Genomic DNA, 23,203 nt, shown 5'->3' on the forward strand with positions numbered 1-23,203 from the left:
CCTGACAATTGCATACCCAAAGTAATTTGCGATTTATCATACTTTATACTTATATAGCACACAGTTTGTTGCATTAATGGAATTATAAAGCAACAAAAAGAAAAACGTTGACTTTTTATTGCTGTTTTTACCGGTTATAACAAAGGAAAACCTCAAACTCTTATGAAGAGGAGAAAAAAGACTGGCTGTGTAGACCTATTTTTAAATAAAACACAGAAGAGGAGACAAAACACTGGTGTCTGTAGACCGACTTTGAAATAAAACCCTGAACTATTCAGGTATATTTGAGTCATTCCCTTATTTGTGGAACATTTATAAAATAAAAAGTAGTCCAATTTGAAAAAAGACTACCATGTGTAGACCTACTTTGAAATAAAACCCTGAACTATGCAGCTTTATTTGAGTCCTTCCCTTATTTGTGGAAAATCGATCAAATAAAAAGTAAATTTTGTGTTGTTCGCAAATTTCTCACCACATATCAGGCATACAGGTAAGCCTGCACAGTTAGTCGTGAAAGAAAATGTATCTGTTCACGCTGAATGAAACCCTCTATTTTCCTCAGACTTTCCTTTTTTTGGATTTATCCATAGTTAGCTTACTGGGGGGTCAGAAACTCAAGATCAGCCACTTGGAGAAGTCAGGGAGAGGCGCGGGGTGTGACGTACTGTAGAGTTGATGAAATATTTTTTCCATTTCAGTGTCACAGTATATGACATCGATCTCCAAAATAAGAGATAAAAAAAAGAAAACTAAAGAAAAGAAAACAAAAAGAACAAAAAAAAGAAAACAAAAATATATAATAAGATTATAATTTATTTTTTTGGCCAGGGAGCCGCAGCTGATTGACTAAAGAGCCGCAGGTTGCCGACCCCTGCCCTAACGCTATCAAAACAGCAGTCAAAGTGTATATTTTCAGCACTATGTTTGTTTAGCAATGATTTTAAGTGCTATTAGCGAAATATGAGCTTATAAAAATCTCTGCGTGTTGCATTATTAATTTGCTTAGATTTTTCAGGTCTGGTAAATTTTAGCATGGTGTTAGCATGGTGTTATTCACAGTAAATAGAATTGATATTCTCCTTTGGTTCATTACAATTTACTCAAGCCTAGTAACAGACACAATATTTCTGACACTGGGAATACATTCCCTGAGATCCATAGATGTCCCTAGATTCAGATACCAAGAACATGCAAATGGATTATTTAAAAAAAAATCTGTAAATGTTTATTCTATGTCCTTATGGAATGCGTGACATAAAAAAAAGGGAAACAAATACTATTATTTTTTAATGGACGGGCAAAGAGCCACAGGTTGGTCACCCCTGATTTAGATGGTAGAACAGGAAGCACTCGTAAAATCGTTGTAGTCCAGAGAAAGAGGAGACCCAAGCCTTTCGATGGACGTCTAAATTTCATAAAACTACACTACCCAGCTCACACCAGCCGTCGACATCATCTTACGAAAAATTATTTCTTACAAGCAATGACTGGAATATCGTGTTTATATCTCACGGGTCGAACAAACCTCAACATTATTGCCATAAAATACAACCTATTTTGTTTATTTACCTTTCTGTGAACGTCTAGGAAAAAAAAAAACGTGTCTCAATCCGGTGATTTTTGATGCAGCTATCGCCTTTTGTGATGGCATCACAAATTAGTTAAAAAACAGGCTAGCATATGTATGATTAGCAACAACACTGATTTTGATGGATTTTCTGTTTTTTGTAATGTCAGATTGAAAAAAATACAATCTTTTATTCAACTTCAGCCCTGATCACAACACCACATATTCATTTTATAATTCTAACCCTTAAATGCCAGTGTGTGTGATGGCATATATTTGCAATATATCAAATGCAAAGTAGATTTTTCTGGGGGGGATTATTACAGGCTAGCATGTGTCAATGATTAGCAACAACACTGATTTTGATGGATTTTTAGTTTTTTGTAAGAGTCCCGCCTCCACCAATCACATGCGGCTACCTTTGTGTGTGTGTGTGAGCAAGAGAGAGAGAGAGATAGTTCTCCAACTTGTGTGAGTTGCAGTGATCTCCTGGTTGTTCCCCACCTAGGTTATCTAACTATTGCGCCGCTGCAACTAGAGACACTGGCCTGGCCTGCTTCTAAGTTCAGTGGCCTGACTGCATTAAAAAATAAATAGATTTTTTGTTGTTTTGTTTTTGGAAATCATCTGGCAACCCCCCCCCCCCCCCCCCCCCCCCCTAGCGGTCGCGGCCCCCACTTTGGGAACCACTGCTCTACGCTACCAAGCCAGAAGTACTGATGCTTAGAGCTCTACACTACAGTACCAAGTCAGAGGTACTGATGCTTAGAGCTCTACACTACAGTACCAAGTCAGAGGTACTGATGCTTAGAGCTCTACACTACAGTACCAAGCCAGAGGTACTGATGCTTAGACCTCTACACTACAGTACCAAGCCAGAGGTACTGATGCTTAGACCTCTACACTACAGTACCAAGCCAGAGGTACTGATGCTTAGACCTCTACGCTACCAAGCCAGAGGTACTGATGCTTAGACCTCTACACTACAGTACCAAGCCAGAGGTACTGATGCTTAGACCTCTACACTACAGTACCAAGCCAGAGGTACTGATGCTTAGACCTCTACGCTACCAAGCCAGAGGTACTGATGCTTAGAGCTCTACACTACAGTACCAAGCCAGAGGTACTGATGCTTAGAGCTCTACACTACAGTACCAAGCCAGAGGTACCGATGCTTAGACCTCTACACTACAGTACCAAGCCAGAGGTACTGATGCCTAGACCTCTACACTACCAAGCCAGAGGTACTGATGCTTAGACCTCTACACTACAGTACCAAGCCGGCGCCGCCCCCCAGTTGAGGTTTTCAAGCAGGTTAACTCATCCAGTGCCGGGGATTAGACGGGTCCCGTTGTAGCTATGCCACGCTTTAAAGATAGGAGTGCGCCACCTTGTTTGTAGAGCTATATCTATATTCTATATTATAGCTATGGGGACAATACTATGGTCATTTGACAGTGACTTTCTTCCGTCCAAGACGCAAAAAAGAGAAAAATGTTCCATGCATACGTTCGCGCGTTATCCCGTGGTGAATATAAGTATAATTTCAGAGTGGTCTGGGGTAATTCCCGAAAGGACTTAACTTTTATTTTGAAGCCCACCGCTCCGTCTTTTCCGGTTTAAGACTTTTATTTTGAAGCCCACCGACCGGACCGGAAGTATTGTTGCGATTATCCTAGCCGACAACTTGTCTCGTCCGGTTGTGTTTTTTAGTTTTAACGTTAGCTACTAACGTTAGATGCAGCTACTACAGGCAATCAACGATGAGGAGGAAGCGTCAAAGCAGTATATAATAGAATAGCTGTGGTGCGTAGGCACTGCAGCACGACTCGAAAACGACCCGTTATAATAAATTAATTCATGTTTAACTTGTCCCCGTCTCCAGTGCTTTGACTAGCCCCACCCGTTCATTGTAAACAATGATGCATGTAATTGTATTAACGTTATTCTGTGTTATTCTAACGTTACACTACAAATAACGCTACTTGGTTAAAAGGAGCAACACTATTGAGAAATGTATTAAGCTATATGTGGCGTTGCTACTGCCCCACGGAGCTCCCGTGCTGTGCTCTGTAGTAACGCCAGCGGCCAACCCACACGGAGAGAGACTGCAAGGGGCACTGGTTCCGCCTCATTAAAACAAACGCGCAAATAGCAATTAATCGCGCCCGTCAAAATCATTGCATTAATTTTAATTATCGCGGCAATTAATCGATTTATTGCTTATCGCGGCAGGCCTACAAATAGGTATTATGTTTCATCATGAATGCATGAAGGGGGGGGGGGGGGGGGGGGGGTCGTTTCTGATTCTTTGACTGCCAGTAATAGCATTCGTATTGAACACAAAAACGCTGATCAGCTGGATCGGTATAAAAACATTGCACGATCAAGCTAGAATTGACGTCAGGTAGTCCTTACCTGTGATTGGGAGTGTTCCAAAAATAATATTCCAATTGTTTGATCGCCATTTGGTCCATCTGATGTCCATCTGGTCCACGACATAACCCACCACAACATATGGATCGGGGGCATTTGACACGCTTCAATGCAATCGGGAGAACCACTCGACTTGCCTGACTCAGAAAACTGCGCCCGGAGACATTTGAGTGCAACACAGGGTCTGGAACAGGGTTTACTGCACTCTCGATACTGCCACCTGGGAGGATCTGGCCGGTACTGCACCCTCGGGGTTGCAGTATGCCTTCTAACGGCAACATACGGGTCCCTGACATTGAATAGAATATTAAAATCGAAAAAAGGAAAACCTATCAAATAGCGTTCAAAGGATGGCGCCCAATAACGAGTATAATCGTTGTTGGCGGGGTATGAGTTAAGGATGTGGTCATCAGCATACACTCACCATTCCTCCGTGTCCTCCTCCAGTCCCCCCGTCTCCTCCGTGGTCCCCGTGGTGGTCTGTGACAGGGGGCATGGCGGTGGTGGGGTGGTGCATGTGGTCCATACCGCTGTGGTTCATACCATCATGGTGCATGTGGTGGTCGTGGTCCATTTTAACTGCTGTGGAAAATAGAGAGATAGAATAAAGTATTAGTATTGTCATTCATAACATGGTAGTGTGTGCGTGTGTTAGGGTTGCTGTGGTGATGTGGAATTTCCTATGACTAATAAACTCATGACAACACTGGTATTATCTTATGCGGCTAGATTCTCTGCTGTGTCTGTCGGTCTACATCGGTTTTAAATAAATTTCCAATGATTAGTATCCATTTAAAAATGCTCGGAGCATTCCCGTCATTTATGGAGTTTAAAGGCATTGCACTAGTTAGTTATCTGCCCTCAAGAACGCTACGCTACGGTCATCCACTACAGGTTTACTAGACACGCCCAGAAACCAAAAGAGGATAGGAAGTATGGCATTTGCCAACTATGCCCCAAAACTATGGAACACACTACCAACACACATCAGAAACGCCAGCTCCATACACGTTTTTAAATAAAAACGTACCTATACAGTCTAGCTTACAAATAGTTATGGCTTGGAAAAACCTGATGGATCCATGAGGCTAGGATAAGCCTTGTGGACCCAACTTTTTAGATGAAGGAACGGGTACATACGCACACAATACACGACCACTGATGGATCCGTAAGGCTTGGATAAGTCTTATGGACCCAACTCTTTAGATGAGGGAACGGGTACATACGCACACAATACGCGGCCACTGATGGATCCATGGGGCTTGGATAAGTCCTATGGACCCAACTCTGACCACTGACCACATGAGGGAACGGGTACATACGCACACAATACGCGGCCACTGATGGATCCATGGGGCTTGGATAAGTCCTATGGACCCAACTCTGACCACTAATAAAAACGTAACTACACTAGCGTTATAAGAGCTAACATTGCTACCTACCGTACAAGTGCATTGGTTTAGTGCATTTCCTACTTCCGGTTGCTACTGAGCGGACATGTTTGTGCGGACCTGTTCTCCCAAACTGGTAAGCAAATGACTGTCATTTTTACGTTATTTTCATTTTTACGTTATTATTATTATTATTATTATTATTATTATTATTATTATTATTATTTTTTTTTTAAACATTGATCTTAACTGATCACTGTGACTTTATTGCTTTTATCGTTATATATGCCTATGTTTGTGTACAGCACTTTGAGCTACATGACATGTATGAAAGGTGCTTTATAAATACTTACTTACTTGACCTATATACTGAATCATGTAATTGTTTTTAATCCATCATTGTAGTAATTGTAATTCATTGTAATTAATAACTGTTATGATATTTGTGTCCTTTGTTAACTCGTCATCACTGTAAATGAGGGAAACCTCAGTGCTTTCACGAGTATAAATAAAGGTTTGAAATGAGGGCGGCTACGTGGCGTAGTGGGCAAGGCGCTCGCCACGAATGACGGAGACGCTGGGCTTGCCTGTTCGAGCCCAGCGCTCCACATTGCTTTCAGTTTAGCTGGTCGTTCATACTAATACACATTGGCCGTATTAGGGGGTGGGAAACTGATGGGTGGGGATCGGGCGTTGTGGACAGCGACTCCTACAGGTCGGTTGGTGCGCCTGCGCAGTAGAATCAGGAAGTGTCGGGGGCAGCGTGAGCCTCCCACGCTAGGGCGGGCCATACTTTTTTTTTTTTTGGAAAATCAATCGAGTGGGGTGTCTAAAATATGTGTTTTTTTGTGGGGAATTCAAATATGGGATTATTTTTCTAATCGGATAACTCCTACCTACATTGTTTTGGATTTCAAAATGGCCGATTTGACCATTTTTCACCCCTTGGCCATACATGGATGCCAACATGAATCTGAAGGAAATCCTAACATGCAAGGTGTCTAAATGATGTGTTTCTTAATGGGGAATTCAAATATGAGTTCATTTTTGGGATAGGATAACTCTAACCTACATCATTTTGGATTTCAAAATGGCCGATTTTACCATTTTTCACCCCTTGGCCATACATGGATACCAACATGAATCTGAAGGAAATCCTAACATGCAAGGTGTCTAAATGATGTGTTTCTTAATGGGGAATTCAAATATGAGGTCATTTTTGGGATAGGATAAGTATAACCTGCATAATTTTGGATTTCAAAATGGCTGATTTTACCATTTGAAAAGAGAGTATTGTATTACAAAATTGCAAAGATAAAAAATATATGGGAAATCATTTATAATGACAAAGCCATCAAATGTATTAACAAGTGAACTGTATATAACTGGATACAACTCCAAAGATCAATAATAATAATACTAACAATAATAAATTGTATTTGTAATGCACACAAACACCTAAGTGCTAAATCTCGATCTCCTGACTTCTTGAACTTTGGTTCCAATATCTTGATTGGACTCATTCTTGGATGGCAAGATCTCCTACTGTACTGCTTTAGCCACCAACCTACAAACACAAACTTAAAGTCAACGTCAGCCATAAATAGGTGAGCTCTTTCCAGAACTACTCAGCAGAAACCTCTGTAACCATTTTAACAAACGTCTCAATGTATTGAGAAAATCCATGGGGCTCCATCAATCCTCTATCTTCTTAAAACATTGGAAAGGCAGGGGATGGAAAAGAAGGCAGAGAAAAGGAGAAGGGGCAAAGAAGAAAGCTTTGCAGCAGCAGACAAGGTTGCCAGGAAGGATGTTGAGAGCTTCCTTACAGTCCCTGAAGTTGAGCTCATTCCAGCAACTATCTGTTCCACTTTACACCAGAGAAAGCAACTAAAGAGGAGTCCCATGCAGAGAAGATTGCTAAGGTCCTGTTTGCCTGGCTGAAAGAGAGAGGTTCTGATAAGACCTTGTGGGCCATTGGAGGATACTCGACCAATGTCAACACTGGAGTGAAGGCAGGTGTAATGCTGGAGCTGCACCTGGGGAGAAAGCTGGTCTGGTTGGTGTGCAACCTGCACACTGGTGAACTTCCACTGCGCCGTCTCATTGTTGAAGTTGATGGGGCTACTCTGTCTGACAACAAATTGTCTCGGCCAATAGGACAGCTCCTTGATTCTGTTACAGACTTGGAGATCAATCCTAACTTCACCAGGATCTTCCTTGGCCCTCCGCTGATCAAGCTGCCTGAGAAGATCATTCAAGATCTCTCAACTGATCAACACTATGGCTATAAGCTGGTCTGTGCAATCAGGGATGGAGTGCTTTCTGCAAGGCTGGCTCTGCTGGAGATTGGACCGGTAAACCACAGCCGCTGGCTCACCACAGCAAACAGACTCCTCAGGCTCTGGGTGTCAAAGCATCAACTTAAAAGAAAGAACCTGAATAATCTACAATGCATTGTGGAATTCATCATTGGAGTGTATTATCCATGTTGGTTCAACATGAAGGTCAAGCACTCCTGGATCGAAGGGCCTAGGCACATCCTGTTTCAGCTGGACTGCCTCAAGTCTCAGATGAAGGAGGTGCTGGATGTTGTGATGCCAACTGTGAGAAGATCTGCTTGGTATGCCCACAGTGAAGCCATCCTCCAAACACTGCTGTGCTCTGAGGATCAAAAAGAGAGAATTGAGGGGGTGGAGAGAATCCTGGCCATCAGGGGAGAGGGGGATCCAGACACTCAGTTGGGAGACTCCTGTGTCATGATCAGAAGAACACCTCACATCAATAGTGACGCTTCCAGCATTGGTGGCTTAATCAGCTGGTCAGAAGATTTGTCAGAGCCACCTCTCACCTGCTCCCTAAGCACTTCCGAGGTGAAGAACTTAATCAACACCCCCATGGAGGTTCTCGACTGGCCTTGCCACACACAAAGCATCGAGAGGGTTGTTAAAATGGTGACTGAGGCCTCTGCTAAGTACTTTTCACAAGAAAAAAGGGATGGAGGGATCAGGGCTCAGGAGACCAGCAGGAGGCTGATGTCCAAGAATGAATCCAAGCAGGACTTGTGCAACCTGATCAAATTTAAGAAGATAGAGGATTGATGGAGCCCCATGGATTTTCTCAATACATTGAGACGTTTGTTAAAATGGTTACAGAGGTTTCTGCTGAGTAGTTCTGGAAAGAGCTCACCTATTTATGGCTGACGTTGACTTTAAGTTTGTGTTTGTAGGTTGGTGGCTAAAGCAGTACAGTAGGAGATCTTGCCATCCAAGAATGAGTCCAATCAAGATATTGGAACCTGGCAAAGTTCAAGAAGTCAGGAGATCGAGATTTAGCACTTAGGTGTTTGTGTGCATTACAAATACAATTTATTATTGTTAGTATTATTATTATTGATCTTTGGAGTTGTATCCAGTTATATACAGTTCACTTGTTAATAAATTTGATGGCTTTGTCTGTCATTATAAATGATTTCCCATATATTTTTTATCTTTGCAATTTTGTAATACAATACCAATGGGTTCAAATGGTAAAATCAGCCATTTTGAAATCCAAAATTATGTAGGTTATATTTATCCTATCCCAAAAATGACCTCATATTTGAATTCCCCATTAAGAAACACATCATTTAGACACCTTGCATGTTAGGATTTCCTTCAGATTCATGTTGGCATCCATGTATGGCCAAGGGGTGAAAAATGGTCAAATCGGCCATTTTGAAATCCAAAACAATGTAGGTAGGAGTTATCCGATTAGAAAAATAATCCCATATTTGAATTCCCCACAAAAAAAACACATATTTTAGACACCCCACTCGATTGATTTTCCAAAAAAAAAAAAGTATGGCCCGCCCTACGAGTCCCACGCGTTACTCCTCGCCACTGAGAGATCGAGCTGCGCAGGTGAAAAGATGAGACTGCTGTTACCTCAAGTACCGGAGGGGACTTGTGCTATGTATTACTTAGTCCACATTGCAGCCGGCTTGTGGGAGGCAAGAAACAGCGTTTGTGACAGGGGAGGGTTGAATTGGATGATACGAAATTGGGATGGGAGAAAAATATAGAAAATGGGAGAAAAAGTGGATACAAAAAAAATAAAGGTTTGAAATGAAATTTGTTGGACAGTTTCATTTAAAAAATAAAGCAATGTACAGTAATACCTTCTGTCACTTTTCTATCTGTTCATTGATGGATGGATCAATGTAGTCCATTGATCACATACTGCACTTTGCTAGTCTGGACTAGTCCTGTGAGCTCCTCTCCAGTTGAGCTTTTGCTGCTGTGGGGTTTAATCTGAAATAAAAGTGAAATCTAAAAATAGCTGCCGTCTGCACAGACACATTCAGTTTATAATGTTGTCTGACTTACACACTCGATAAGACGTTTAATGGGCACTGAAATGGGCACGAAAATTTACCTCTTAAGCCCGACGGGACCGGTACCAGTCCCAAAATGACATCACGTCATAAATCAACCTCTCCAGACTGACATAATTATCGTTTTTCTTTTCAAACGTATTCTAGAATAAACATCATAACCATGTCACAACAGCAGTTATAATGTATATTATCATCAATATATTAGTTTACCAATAGGTTAAAGTGTTAGATAGATTTTAGTTTTAGTTTTTCTGTTGTTTTGATCGCGAAAGTCCGCCATTTTGAAGAGGACATCCAGAGCTTTCAATGAGCGTTGGAATTTTTCAGAAATACACAGGCCTCTAGGTCAAAAAAAGCAAATGGGTTCTGTATGAATTTCTTTTATATCTCTTATTACTCGGGATAATATACCACAAAACTGAACGTTATTGGCATATATTGGAGCGCAGTTAGTTTGTCTCCCCTATTTTGAGCATTTAGCAACAATCAGATTCGAAATCAGTTTCAAATCACTCTGGCAGGAATAAGAAACCTACTGTACATACAGTAGATTTCATTATCTGTTCTTATGCACGCCTGGTGATACTAAATCCAAATTGAACTCAGGCATTTGAAAGATAAGATTTGGCACAATCCATAAATGTGTGAATTGGCTATAATAAGGTCATTTATAAGCCTGCTATTCTATATTCTATAATAATATTTCAAATTGCATTGGTCCAGATGGGAGAATTCAGTACTGTATCTACAAAACCTTCTGTTTTAATCAAATCTTCCCTTTATTCATTTCCTTAGATTTTATGTACAGGTGATTTCAAGAAGGTACTGAACGAGCTCAGTGGCAGTCTTTCATGTCTGGTCATTTTTAACATGGTGTTATTCACTGTCAAAGATGCAAATAAAAATCATAATTCATATTCTCCTTAGTTTCATACACTGGGAATACATTAACTGATGTCCATAGATGTCCCTAGATACCAAGAACATGCTAATGGACCTTGTAGAAGTGGAGCAATATTCCATTACGGTAGGTATGTATTTTAGGCGGATTTTCAGAAAATAGGGCTCAGGGCTTAAGAGGAAAAGAAAAAACATGTACATCAAAAGTAATGAAACAATGAAATAAATCACCCAGTAAGCTGGTTGGTTAGTGAGTCAGTCAGTTCTTTGCTTAAAGTGGACAATCACAAACTCATGTGTTTAAAGGGTAATGCCACCATTTTAAGAATTCACATACAGTATGTTCCTTCCTGTGCCCCAGGACACAGCAAGCCAACCAACCAGCCAGCCAGTCAGCCAGTCAACCAACTGGTCAGTCAGTCAGCCATTCAAGATCACATCACCTATACCTGTTCATCAATGCATGACAGATCATGGCTGTCATCATTGTTGCGTCATAATGCTAAAACTACCTGCTCTGGTCTTGTGGTGACAGGGCTGCACAGACATGCAGGAGAGGCGGCTCTGAGGCCAGGAAGTGAAAACCAGACATTATGGCCAAAAATATTTTAAACAAACAGCAGCAACTAGATACTTTGGACTTAAATGAAAGAAACCCTTCAACTGAGGCCAATGCCAGGTGGGAGGAGAGGATAGAAAAGGGGGAGCTGAGAAGAGGAGTGTGGGAATTGCTCTAGAGTAGAGCTGAGAGGAGGGCAAGGGACAGGAGGAGGAGGAGGAGGAGGAGGAGGAGGAGGAGAGGGGAGCAGAGATGAGAGGAGTTGCTCTAGAGAAGAGCTGAGAGGAGGGCGGCCGGGTAGCGCAGCGGACTAAGCATCTGTCTACCACCGCAGAGACACTGGTATCGAATCCAGCTGTCAGCGGTGCCTCCGGCTTGGCCGGTCGTCATACTGACACAATTGGCAGTGTCAGCGGGAGGGAAGCTGGTGGGTGGTAATCTGGTCGTTGTAAACAGCGACTCGCACAGGTCGGTCAGGGCGCAGTGGAGCGGCAGAGATGAGGAGGACAGGGGAGTGAGGGGGGTAGGAGAGCTGAGGAGGACAACAGGAGAGGGAGGGGTATAGAGACAGGAAGGAGAGCTGAAGAAATCTCCAAAAATATTTTGTAGGATCAGGATAGTAGGACCGCAACGAGGATCAGCCACTAAGACGGTGGTTTCCTGTGTGTGTGTGTCATCACCCAGTATGTGTGTAGTAGGGCTGCACGATTTTGGGAAATAATCTAATTGCGATTTTTCTGACAGATATTGCGATTGCGATTAAATTTAAAATCGATTAATCGTGCAGCCCTAGTGTGTAGTAGTACGTCTGAACCATCTCAACACCTAGCTAACAGGTGGTAGCAGGCAGAAGGCCTGAGTTCAGGTTCAGGACACCCAGGACACAGACACATTGAAACATAGAGACACAGAGACACAAAGACGGAGAGAAGGAGTACAGGCTGGCTTCAGACCAGATTAGACCCATCACAGTGCATCTATATCGGACCTGATGACCAGAAAGCAGGCGACAGCTCGGAGACAACTACTAGAAGACCGACAGTAAATTACCAGACATTTTGGCCAAATTGTTTCAAGTAAACAGCAGCACATACGGCTTGGTGTGTCTGTTCGTTTACTTCCTACAAGCCTAAATGGATGACCAGAGAATCAAACGTTATTATTTGCCTTCATTAGCTGGTCAAGCCAATGAAGCCATCTTGAAAGTCCACCGCTCTTCATTCATCACGTCCTATAAACCTCTCTCTCCCCCTCTCCTTCTCTTTCCACTTCAATCAACTGAGGAGAAGTAATGAGGCATTTGACATTGAGGACTGCTCTCAAGCAGGGATAGGTCAAAATAGGCCATTACAGGGTCCTCTCCCTCTAACTGGCTGCTGTATAACAGCAGGGTTTACAGTTTCCCATACATAATCCTACATGGATTTGGTTGTGGCTCCACACCGCAGTGTCAACACGGACCCACGACAACTAGACACCATAACATATTAACGGTCCCACTACTTTTCTTTAGCATCCAGAAAACAGTGTTTCTAGGAGCTCATTTATATATATATATTATTAAATATATAATAACTTAGTTCTGCTAGTAGAACACATTGAAATTAAATACCAGTAAATTGACAGAAAAAAACAAGGTAACTCCTAGTACTACACCCCTTAACTTGACTAATATGCATGCTAGTGTTGAACGTTTATGAGTGTTCTTTTAACATTTTATTTATACAGCAGCTTAAATATAGCCACTGTGCACCACAGCGCTGGCCCGTGGCAGCTCATTGAGTTGCCTTCCTGTAAAACCTGACTCAACTTTTTACATGGAAAAAAGCCCTTCGGCCCCCCCCCCACAAAAACAACATCCTTTCCTTTCTAATCTAATGGTCCACTGGCCCCGGGGGGCTTCCTGGATAAACAGCCTCTATTAAAACCAATCAAAACCCAACAGACCACCATTATCAGCAAATCACAGCTAAGTACATTAGAATAAAGGTCAGCGACAGCCAATTAGAGTTAAGTATAGAAAAATACAAGGTCTAGGGCCGCCCCAGGCGACAACCATATAACGGGGACAGATAACATAGAAGATAGAATACAATTACACTAAACCAACAGAAAAACACTAAAGCTGTCTATTGACCCAAGGCGGACTATTATAGGTTTACACAAAAACACACCCTAAAAGATTTAAAATGTTATTCCCATGACTTTTAGACGCTTCAATCAGTATTACGAATGTTCACAACTCTTCACAATATAAGAATAAATTCACAGCTGGCATCTAATGTTAGGTTTGTAATTTGTATACAATGTGCTCTTGGTGGGTTAAAAAATGAACAAAATGGGCAAAAAGAGAGCATCTTACCAATACATTACCTGGAGGTACCGCTATGTGGCCTATTCCCTATTTCTTCCTCTTAAATCTAAAAATCTTGAAAATAGAAATTGAATCAAATCAGGTAATCAGTCTAAGTTTACTTCATTTTTTTTTGTGATACATTTTTTTTTATGTCTCTAAGTTTACTTCTGTCTCTCCTCTCCTGTGGAGTTTCCTCTCCCTCTGCAGGAGGCCATAAAGCCATTGTAAAATATCCCTCAGATCCCTGGAAATCATGAGCCATGAACCCAACGATCTCTGCACGGTCTTAGTTAGTCTCAACCCAACGATCTCTGCAATGTGTCTAGTTAGTACCAGCAGTCCTCAACCCAATAGTCAAGTCAAGTCAAGAGTTTTATTTGTCACGGCATACAAGCATACAGTGAAATGCGGTGGGTCATGCCCGCAACGATTGTGCAATAATACAAGTAATAAGAAAGGATCTCTGCACCGTGTCTAGTTAGTACCAGTGGTTCTCATCTCAACTAGGGATGGGACTTTCTAGCAAAAGTGATATTCGAAAATCGCTGGTTCTTAATATCGAATATTCATATTGGTGAACTAGAACACGAGGCACACCAGTTGATGACCACTACTCTAAACCTAGAACACGAGGCACACCAGTTGATGACCACTACTCTAAACCACAGAACTAGAACACGAGGCACACCAGTTGATGACCACTACTCTACCACAGAACTAGAACACGAGGCACACCAGTTGATGACCACTACTCTAAACCACAGAACTAGAACACGAGGCACACCAGTTGATGACCACTACTCTAAACCACAGAACTAGAACACGAGGCACACCAGTTGATGACCACTACTCTAAACCACAGAACTAGAACACGAGGCACACCAGTTGATGACCACTACTCTAAACCACAGAACTAGAACACGAGGCACACCAGTTGATGACCACTACTCTAAACCACAGAACTAGAACACGAGGCACACCAGTTGACAACCACTAGTTGAACAGAAAGAACAGTGATCTGGGCGGCTACGTGGCGTAGTGGGCAAGGCGCTCGCCACGAATGCGGAGACGCTGGGCTCGCCTGTTCGAGCCCAGCGCTCCACATTGCTTTCAGTTTAGCTGGTCGTTCATACTAATACACATTGGCCGTATTAGGGGGCTGGAAACTGATGGGTGGGGATCGGGCGTTGTGGACAGCGACTCCTACAGGTCGGTTGGTGCGCCTGCGCAGTAGAATCAGGAAGTGTCGGGGGCAGCGTGAGCCTCCCACGCGTTACTCCTCGCCACTGAGAGATCGAGCTGCGCAGGTGAAAAGATGCGACTGCTGTTACCTCAAGTACCGGAGGGGACTTGTGCTATGTATGACTTAGTCCACATTGCAGCCGGCTTGTGGGAGGCAAGAAACAGCGTTCGTGACAGGGGAGGGTTGAATTGGATGATACGAAATTGGGATGGGAGAAAATATAGAAAATGGGAGAAGTGGATAAAAAAAAGAACAGTGATATATAGTCTCCTAGAATCTCCTAAAATGGCTGCCATATAATTATGCTTCTGTGGAAACAATGGACCCCCCCTGACCTTTGCCCCGGTGTGCACAGTGATCCCTTGCAGTTGCTCTCTGGTGCATCGCTGTAATCTCATACAGTAGGCCGATACCAAAGCTAATATTCCTATCATATCATAATGCATTATCAATGTAGATACTATTTTCACAAATGTTCAGTGTATTAAGACTCTTTCTATGATTTCTAATTTCTATGATAGAGGACAAAAAGTTAAAAGTAAGTGGCAGTATGACTTCTAACTGCATTGTGGTAGTAAGTAACGCTGTGACTGATTGTCTCTTAGAATGCTATTGCTGGGTGCTGGTAGGGCTGGGCGATATGGAAAAAAATCATATCGCGATAACGATATGATAATTTTATTTTATTTCTCGATATCGATAATTATCTAATTGTTATAAGTATATATATATATATATATATTTTTTTTTAACAACAGATGTATGTTTATTTTGCAGCAATTCTTTGTCATTGCCGCCATCTTTAGTGTTACATCCCCTCACACTCCAGTTCTCAGGCTGCAGCTGGTTTAAAAGCTAAAGTAAACCGGCTTCTCTGCTGGCTGTGGCTCCAGAGGAGTTGAACAGTTCTGGCTCTGCTAGTTTATTTTCGATCTTTTGGCGCTTTTTTGGTGGACAAACCACCGCACATGTGCACTGTGACTCGTGACTGGAGTCTAGTTCTGCTAGCACACATAGCCTACTGTGTACAGACGGTTTCAAACTGTATTTTAAATTAGAAAGCAAACAAAATAAATGGACAAGAGAAAAAGAAATCTGAATTTGGTCAGTATTGTCATTTGGACAAGCAAAGCCATTACTTTAAGTTGCAGACAAGAAAGACAAGTCTGTCCACTGTCTCTGGTTTTAAAACTGCCCTGTTGCAGGTAAAAAAAAACAAAAAACGATTAGATTTTTTTTTTATTTCGATATTCGATATCGATTATTAAAATATATCGCGATATTTATCGTTATCGTTATATCGCCCAGCCCACCGTGCTGGCATTATATTTTAGATACTGTATTAATATTCACAATGATGTTCAAAGTCTACTAACAACACTATTGTAATGTCATACATGGCAGTCAGTCAACAAGCAGCAGCTGTAAGAGCAAACATAACCAACACACACAGCATAGCAAATAACACCAAACATTAATAAAAATTAAACACCAACCAACACAACATAGGAAATAATACCAAACATTAATAACCAACACAACCAATAATTTTTTTAACTAAAAGGTAATCATAATCAAATTATAGAAACAAACTTAACTACAAATTCATAAACACACCACTACTATAATCTACTACACTATACACACAACCAAACAGCCAAAACAGTACAGTAAGCTACCAAACATTCCATAAACTGGTTAAGCGACCACTTACTGCTTATCTACTGTAATTGACGTGGATCAACACAAGCGTTATACAAGGCAAACGGAAAAGTGGCCCCACTACTGAATCTGTGAGTGACATCTCACACTCACTCGTTCACCCATTGCTCTATGATAACTATTTCCTAAAAAGAGTGCTCCTAAATCAACATATTTAGTAGAAAGAAATTAATTTCCATGATTTGTGGAAAATAATTGAATTAAGAATATGAAATGACAACTGATAATGAATAATAATGGGCCTAATATCAATAAATAACCATAACAAATGTGGCTTATAAATACACTATGTTAATAGTTTTGTAATTTTTAATACTTTGCATAAACATTGCAAAGTAAAACATGAAATTATTATGTTTGACTGTCTCTTAACCTGCATACAGTCTGCATTTCTACTGCATATTTACCAAAGAACAACAAACATTTGTTAGCAGAAAAGACAATGATCATACCTAAAATAAATGTAATTTTAATCAAAACATTTATGAAAAGAAAAAAGGAATAGACTACTTCAATCTACATGCAGGTGGCCTGTTGCACTTTACTGCTACATTTGCACTCTGGTTGGATGCCAAACTTCTTTTTGTTGTACTGTACTTGTACTTGTACTAGCTGTATAATGACAATACATTTTGAATCTATTCTAATCTCATTTCTAAAGCAAACCACTTTTTACTTCAGTATCCTATGAATACACAAATCCAACATTTAACATGCATCAGCCTATACTAATCTTTATTAGCCTCTACTAATCTTTATTAGCCCATAATAATCTTGAACTTTGTCCAAACCAGTGGCGGTAGCACCATGTTAAAACAAACCCAAGATTCTGCTACAGATTAACTATGAACTAAATCAATTATAGAGAGATTTTTTTTTGAATTGAATGATAATCTACCTGTGGATGTCTGTGTTGCAGCAGCTTGAGGTACTCCAGTCTAGAGGTGTGTGTGCAGGTGTGTGAGTGAGAGAGAGAGAGAGTGTGTGTGTGTGTGTGACTGTGTGTGTGTGTGCGTGTGTGTGTGAAAGAGAGAGAGAGAGCAAGAAAGAGTGTGCGCATGTGTGTGTGTGTGTGTGTCGAGTCTCAATGTCCTGCTACAATGGGAGGGAGTGTGGAAGTAGCAAAGTCAATGTAGCCTATGCGTGTGCATGTGGGCGTGTGTTTATGTGTGTGTGTGTGCATTTTATGACAGACCCACTCATGTGACCATTCCTCCAACACAGATATATCTTCCAACAAATTACAAAGCTGTATCTTCCCACATCCTACTGAGACAGCAAATCACAGCTGGCGTAACCCAGTGTTCTGATTGGACGGTGTGAGAGTTCCTTCCTGTTTATGGTATCTGCTGAGGGTGCACTCAAGATGTCAGAACTTTTAAAAAAGGGAAAATCCACCTTATAATAGAAGTCCCATATGTCATTATTTCTACCGCTCAGTTTCAATTTGCGAGCATGAGCAAGTCTCTCACCAAAAAAACAACAATGCAGATTTATTTTCCACATAATCTCACACACATCCAAAAACTAAACAGTTTTGCACACATTAATTCAGTTTGACAGGTATTGAGAGTAAATTAGTTTGAATATAGTCACCACTCACCAGTTGTGTTGTGTTTATTACAGCTCAATAAAACGATATATGAGAATACCTATAAGAAGGTATTCAAATGTTTTCATCTACATCATTTCATGGTGCTGTAATTAACACAACAGAAGGATTCAAGGTATAACTGTTAACATAACTAACTGTTCAGTGTTTCCCCTAGGAATCACCTAGGAATCAGGGGGGGTGGTAGGCCCCCCATAAACTACTAATGTTGTCGCGGGGCGCGCGTGTCACGGATACGTGGTGTCAACAGTGTCGTCATTGACGTGCGCAGTAAGGCGGTTGTTAGTATCGGTGCATTTCTCTACACTGAGCTGAAATGAAATTATTGCACATAAATTAGGTAAATAAATATTAACAATATTTATTTACAACACATAAATTAACTTATTTACAATTATACATACAGTAGTGACAACACACATGAACTATTTACAATACAGGGAGGCACATACAACACTTATAACTATTTACAACCAGTGTCAGAGCGAGCGCACTCAAGTTGTTCAGAAATTCTGAGGGCTCAGAGGGCACACTGGACGCTCTGACTCAAGTCTGACTGAAGAGTCAGTTTATCAGAGCGGAGCAGATTTTCAGAGTGAATTTATTAACTCACCTTAATTAGGGCCATATGAAATCCGTTTTTATCTTTTCCTGTTTTCGGATATGAATTTTCCTGTTTTTCGGATTTCTCGGTTTTCAATTGTCCCGTTTTCAGATTTCTCTGATTTTAAATTTTTTCCTTTGGATTTAACCAAAAAAACAATACAAAATTATGTTTTTATAACTAACTTTAATAACAGTACATCTGCAAACAGTGCCAGTGTAGTTCAATGTTCAGTGCCAGTTCAGTTAAACTTATGAGGTTTCTTTTTTTCAATTCAGTTCAATGCAGTTCAACTGCCAGTGCAGTGCAATAACTAAATAATAATTAAATAGTTAAATAATAAAATAATAATTTGTTTAAAATAAATTAGATTTTTTTTTGTATGTAATTTATTTCAAAGAGATGTCCTTTAAAGGTTCATGCTTCTCCCCATCTCTGGCTGACATCACCATTGTGAATCATGATGGTTAGGCCTTTGTGTTTTCCTCAGTGATGGATTCTCTTTCGTCGGTCAGCAGCGTTTTGTACTTGCTGAAGCTTCTCTCTGTATAATTTCTTTTCACACACACACACAACACACACACACACACGTATATGAACTATCCAATTCATATATCAACTTATATCAACTATCCAGTTCGTTTTAATAGTGTAATGTTTGGTTATTTGAAGGAGAGAGAGAGAGAGACTGAGACTTGTTACGCACGACGCTAGTCAGTCTCGGAATGGATTTGGTAGCTTTTTTCTGCATCTCCGTAGACCGTGCCACGCCACCGTTTTAAAGTCTTAGTGAAGATTGATTTATATGAAAACAGATTTATGTATAATTTAGCTAGCTCGTCAACGTTACTGTTGGTACTGTTGTTACTGTTGTTACTGATTAAAAAAAAGTAATTTTTTTTTATAATTATCTTTTTTTTCTTATAATTTTTTCGGGAGTGGCAGGGGGTCCGAAGGCAATGGTAGGGGAAACACTGCTGTTCCTATATGACTCATGCAGCATGGCATTGTTTTTAGGTGGCATCATTTTCTTAAATTGTTATGAATGCATTGCAATGAGCAGATGACTCACTCACTGCCATATGTTTAAAAACAAAAACTACGGAGGTTAAAAACTGTCTGAGTCACGTAATTGTGAGTCTGTAATTACATGCGTGTATTCTGCCCTGTTGACTATTGTGATTCTTGAAGTGGTACTTTTATAATGAAGTTTTAACACTGAAGTGACATTTTTAACACCCACCCTCCTCAAACAAACAAAAATTCCATGAACCCACAAATTCTATCTAGTCAGTGTCACTTGATGACATCATCACAAACTCAAGTCTTGCTGCTCTGATTTCCAGCTTGGGGGAAGAAAATGTACCTCACCCCCCCCCCCCCCTTTTCTTGATCCTCCAATCACAACTGATGCTTTCCTTGGACAAACTCGAGGAAGCAAGTAAGCAACAGTTGTAATTGGAGGATCAAGCGGGGGAGGGGTTTGAGATAGGGCTATTTGAGGGCTATTTGTGTTGTGACTTCAACCAATCAGATTGATCTCTCTTTTCCCGACGTTGCCCGATCTCTCCACGCAGATTCGACATGCCAAAATGTCCCGACTCACCCCGACGTTAGCCGACATACGGAAAACACCACACCAACTCGACTACAGACAGTCCCGACCCTAACCGACGTTCCAGACCGCCTTGGCATGTACCCCCCCCCCCCCTTTTTTTTCATTTTTTTTTTTTTAGCGTTTATCGCTTTTCTGGTCAAGTATGACCGACAGAAACAGGTTGAAACGGGATGTAGAGCAGGGGAAGACATTCTGAGAAATGACGGCGGGTCCGGGAATCGAACTCGTGTCCCCCAGATCCGTGACGAGCACGGTTTTCCCCGACGCAGAAATAGCGCCGAGATATGCGGTGAGCTACTGGAGCTCCCCTATGTACCCCCCCTTTAATGGGAATTTAATGAACTGTTCAAGATCATTGGAATAGCACAATGCAAATTCGGTTTTAGGGTGGATTTTCAGTGTCCACATCATAGGGCTGGGCGATTAATCGACTTTCAATTATAATTTTGGCTTCCCACGATTATGAAAACAAGATAGAGATAGAATGATTATTGTGCCATATGCTACGTTGCTCTCATTTTGTCTTGTGTTGTAAATGCAGTGCGCTCCGCCCCTCCCCCCAAGCCCAAACAGTAGTTTCAGCTCGTTTTGAGAGGGAGGAGGGAGCCACGGCACATATCTACGGTTATTTTGTAAGAAAGGTAAAAACAAATCCAGTTATCGTCATACAATGTTCTCAAATGATTGAGTAATCGTGTTCAATGTCAGCGCTACCTTATCAGAGCCTGAATTGAGGCATAGAACATTCACACCGAGCACATGTTGCCCCTCAGTCCTGACAACCATGACCTCTTATCTGGTCAGAAATGCCCCAGCAGCACCCAGCTGACTTGAACTCTGCTTCACACACATTGACCAGAGGGGCAGGGAGGCTGTCCTTTGACCAGGCAAACAACAGAAAGGTGTATGTAATGTGTTTTTTGGTATGTGGGTCATCCTCCACTAATGAAATTAGATATAAAACTTTGTTGAGTAGCCAAATCAATTACTAGTTGATTTAACTGATAGCCTACCAGCAAAACATTTGTTTCCCCACATGCAATCATGCAGAAGGACCCCTTTAAATCTAGTGATTACCAGAGGTGTTTTTAGGAAATAACTCATTCAGCATAGAACAAAGCATTAAAAATTACAGTCCACTAAGACCAAACTGACGGATCAGATCAGACAGAGAGGGGGCAGCCCTAGTTGTTATACACTTTTTCCTGTGGCTGGAGGGAGAAAATCAACCCCTGAATACAGTGGGAACACTTTCGGGGGAACAATAATAATAATTATGTTTAGAAATATAAAATTTTAATAGGGATGCACCGATATGAAAATTTGCCACCAATACCGATTGTTCAACTAACACAATCGGCCGATACCGATATTTGTGGCAAATCTTTTTTTAAATATTTTTTTTTTGTAATATATATATATTTTTTTAAGAAACGACTGTATATTTGTGTTACAAATTGTGCTCACCGATATGAACATAGGGCTCTTTACTTACTTAAAAAAAGGAAACAATCAAGAAATAGCACTATCTCTCTCCCAGTATGTTCTGCAGGGCTGCAGCTAGATACTAGTTCTCCCAGTATGGTCTACCGGCTGGGCTGCAGCTGGATAATTGTCTCAAACAGAGTCTCAACCAATGAAATTTTGATTGACAGTCGATTCTGCCAATTACGTCACACACCGCTTGCACCCGCCTCTGCTGTTACCACCAATCGGCAAGTGCGTATACATTTTTTACTTCTGCTTTTGTCCGCCATTGATTTTGACGAGAGAGGTTTTCTAGAACAACAACGGCGCGGCCGACGTTTAGCTTTTAGCTCCGCAGGATGACTTAAATGAGGCATAATGATTTTACTGCAACGATTGTTATAATAAAACAAAGCCTTTCTATACATGTGTCTGATTGAAAACTTTATTAACAGATTGCAGAATGGGTAAAACTCAGGGCTCTATGAACGGAAGGAACTGAGCTAGTATGAAGGCGTGCTTGCTACGTTCGGGTAAATAATATGCTGATGTTATTTGATTGATTGATTGATTGATTGAAAACTTTATTAACAGATTGCAGAATGGGTACAGTACAGTACAGCTCAATACAATTGTTAAGGGGATGCAGACCAGAGAAAGACTTTCGTCTTGTTTACATCAGGGTCCCCCATTTTCAATTCATCGTAACATATATGACATACATGACATACAGATAGACAGTACTGCTACATCTATACATTTATGACATACCAGATTTGCAAATACAGTACCGTTTGTGATACAAAAATAGTCCAGAAAAAAAAGAGTATATACATTTGACGTAGAAACTGTACATTGGATTGGGTAGGTGGGGGGGACTGTACATTGGAGGTGGTTGGGTGGGTGGGGGGGGGGGGGGTTGGGTAGGAGTGGGGGGGGGGTTGGGTAGGAGGGGTGGGTGGGGGACACTGTACAACTGTACAAACAAAACTGTACATTGGAACATTGACAAGACCATACTTGGTAATTTACTGTACATTGGAGGGGGTTGTGTTCGGACATTTACAGGGGCCAGTTTCGAGTTGCAGTCTCCCTTAGGTGTTTTTTGAGAGTGTTTTTGAAAGTGGGTAGTGATTCACATTCCTTTACAGCTTTGGGTAGGGCGTTCCACATTGATGTGGCATAATTGCGAAACGTGTTTAGTCCCTTGTTTGAGCCGAATCTTGGTTTAACATGATTTGTGGAGCTCCCTCTGGTGTTGTGATCGTGGTATTCACTGACCTTTGGGAAGTATTTTGACATGTACATGGGTACCTTGGTCGTGTAGTGTATCTTGTAGACCAGGCCCA

General features: G+C 41.2%; 1 protein-coding gene across 1 annotated transcript in view; it reads right to left on the bottom strand.

Annotated features, from left to right (window-relative positions):
* slc31a1 (solute carrier family 31 member 1) overlaps window positions 1-23,203 on the bottom strand; it is a 74,341-nt gene that overhangs the window by 13,765 nt on the left and 37,373 nt on the right. The window contains exon 2 of the mRNA XM_084324244.1: window positions 4,428-4,585. Within this exon, the coding sequence (XP_084180370.1) occupies window positions 4,428-4,577 (150 nt within the window). The 5' untranslated portion in view covers window positions 4,578-4,585. The remainder of the gene's footprint in view (window positions 1-4,427; window positions 4,586-23,203) is intronic.

This window comes from Notolepis coatsorum (genome assembly GCF_963971535.1).
Source record: "Notolepis coatsorum genome assembly, chromosome: 11".
Classification (NCBI taxonomy): Eukaryota; Metazoa; Chordata; class Actinopteri; order Aulopiformes; family Paralepididae; genus Notolepis; species Notolepis coatsorum.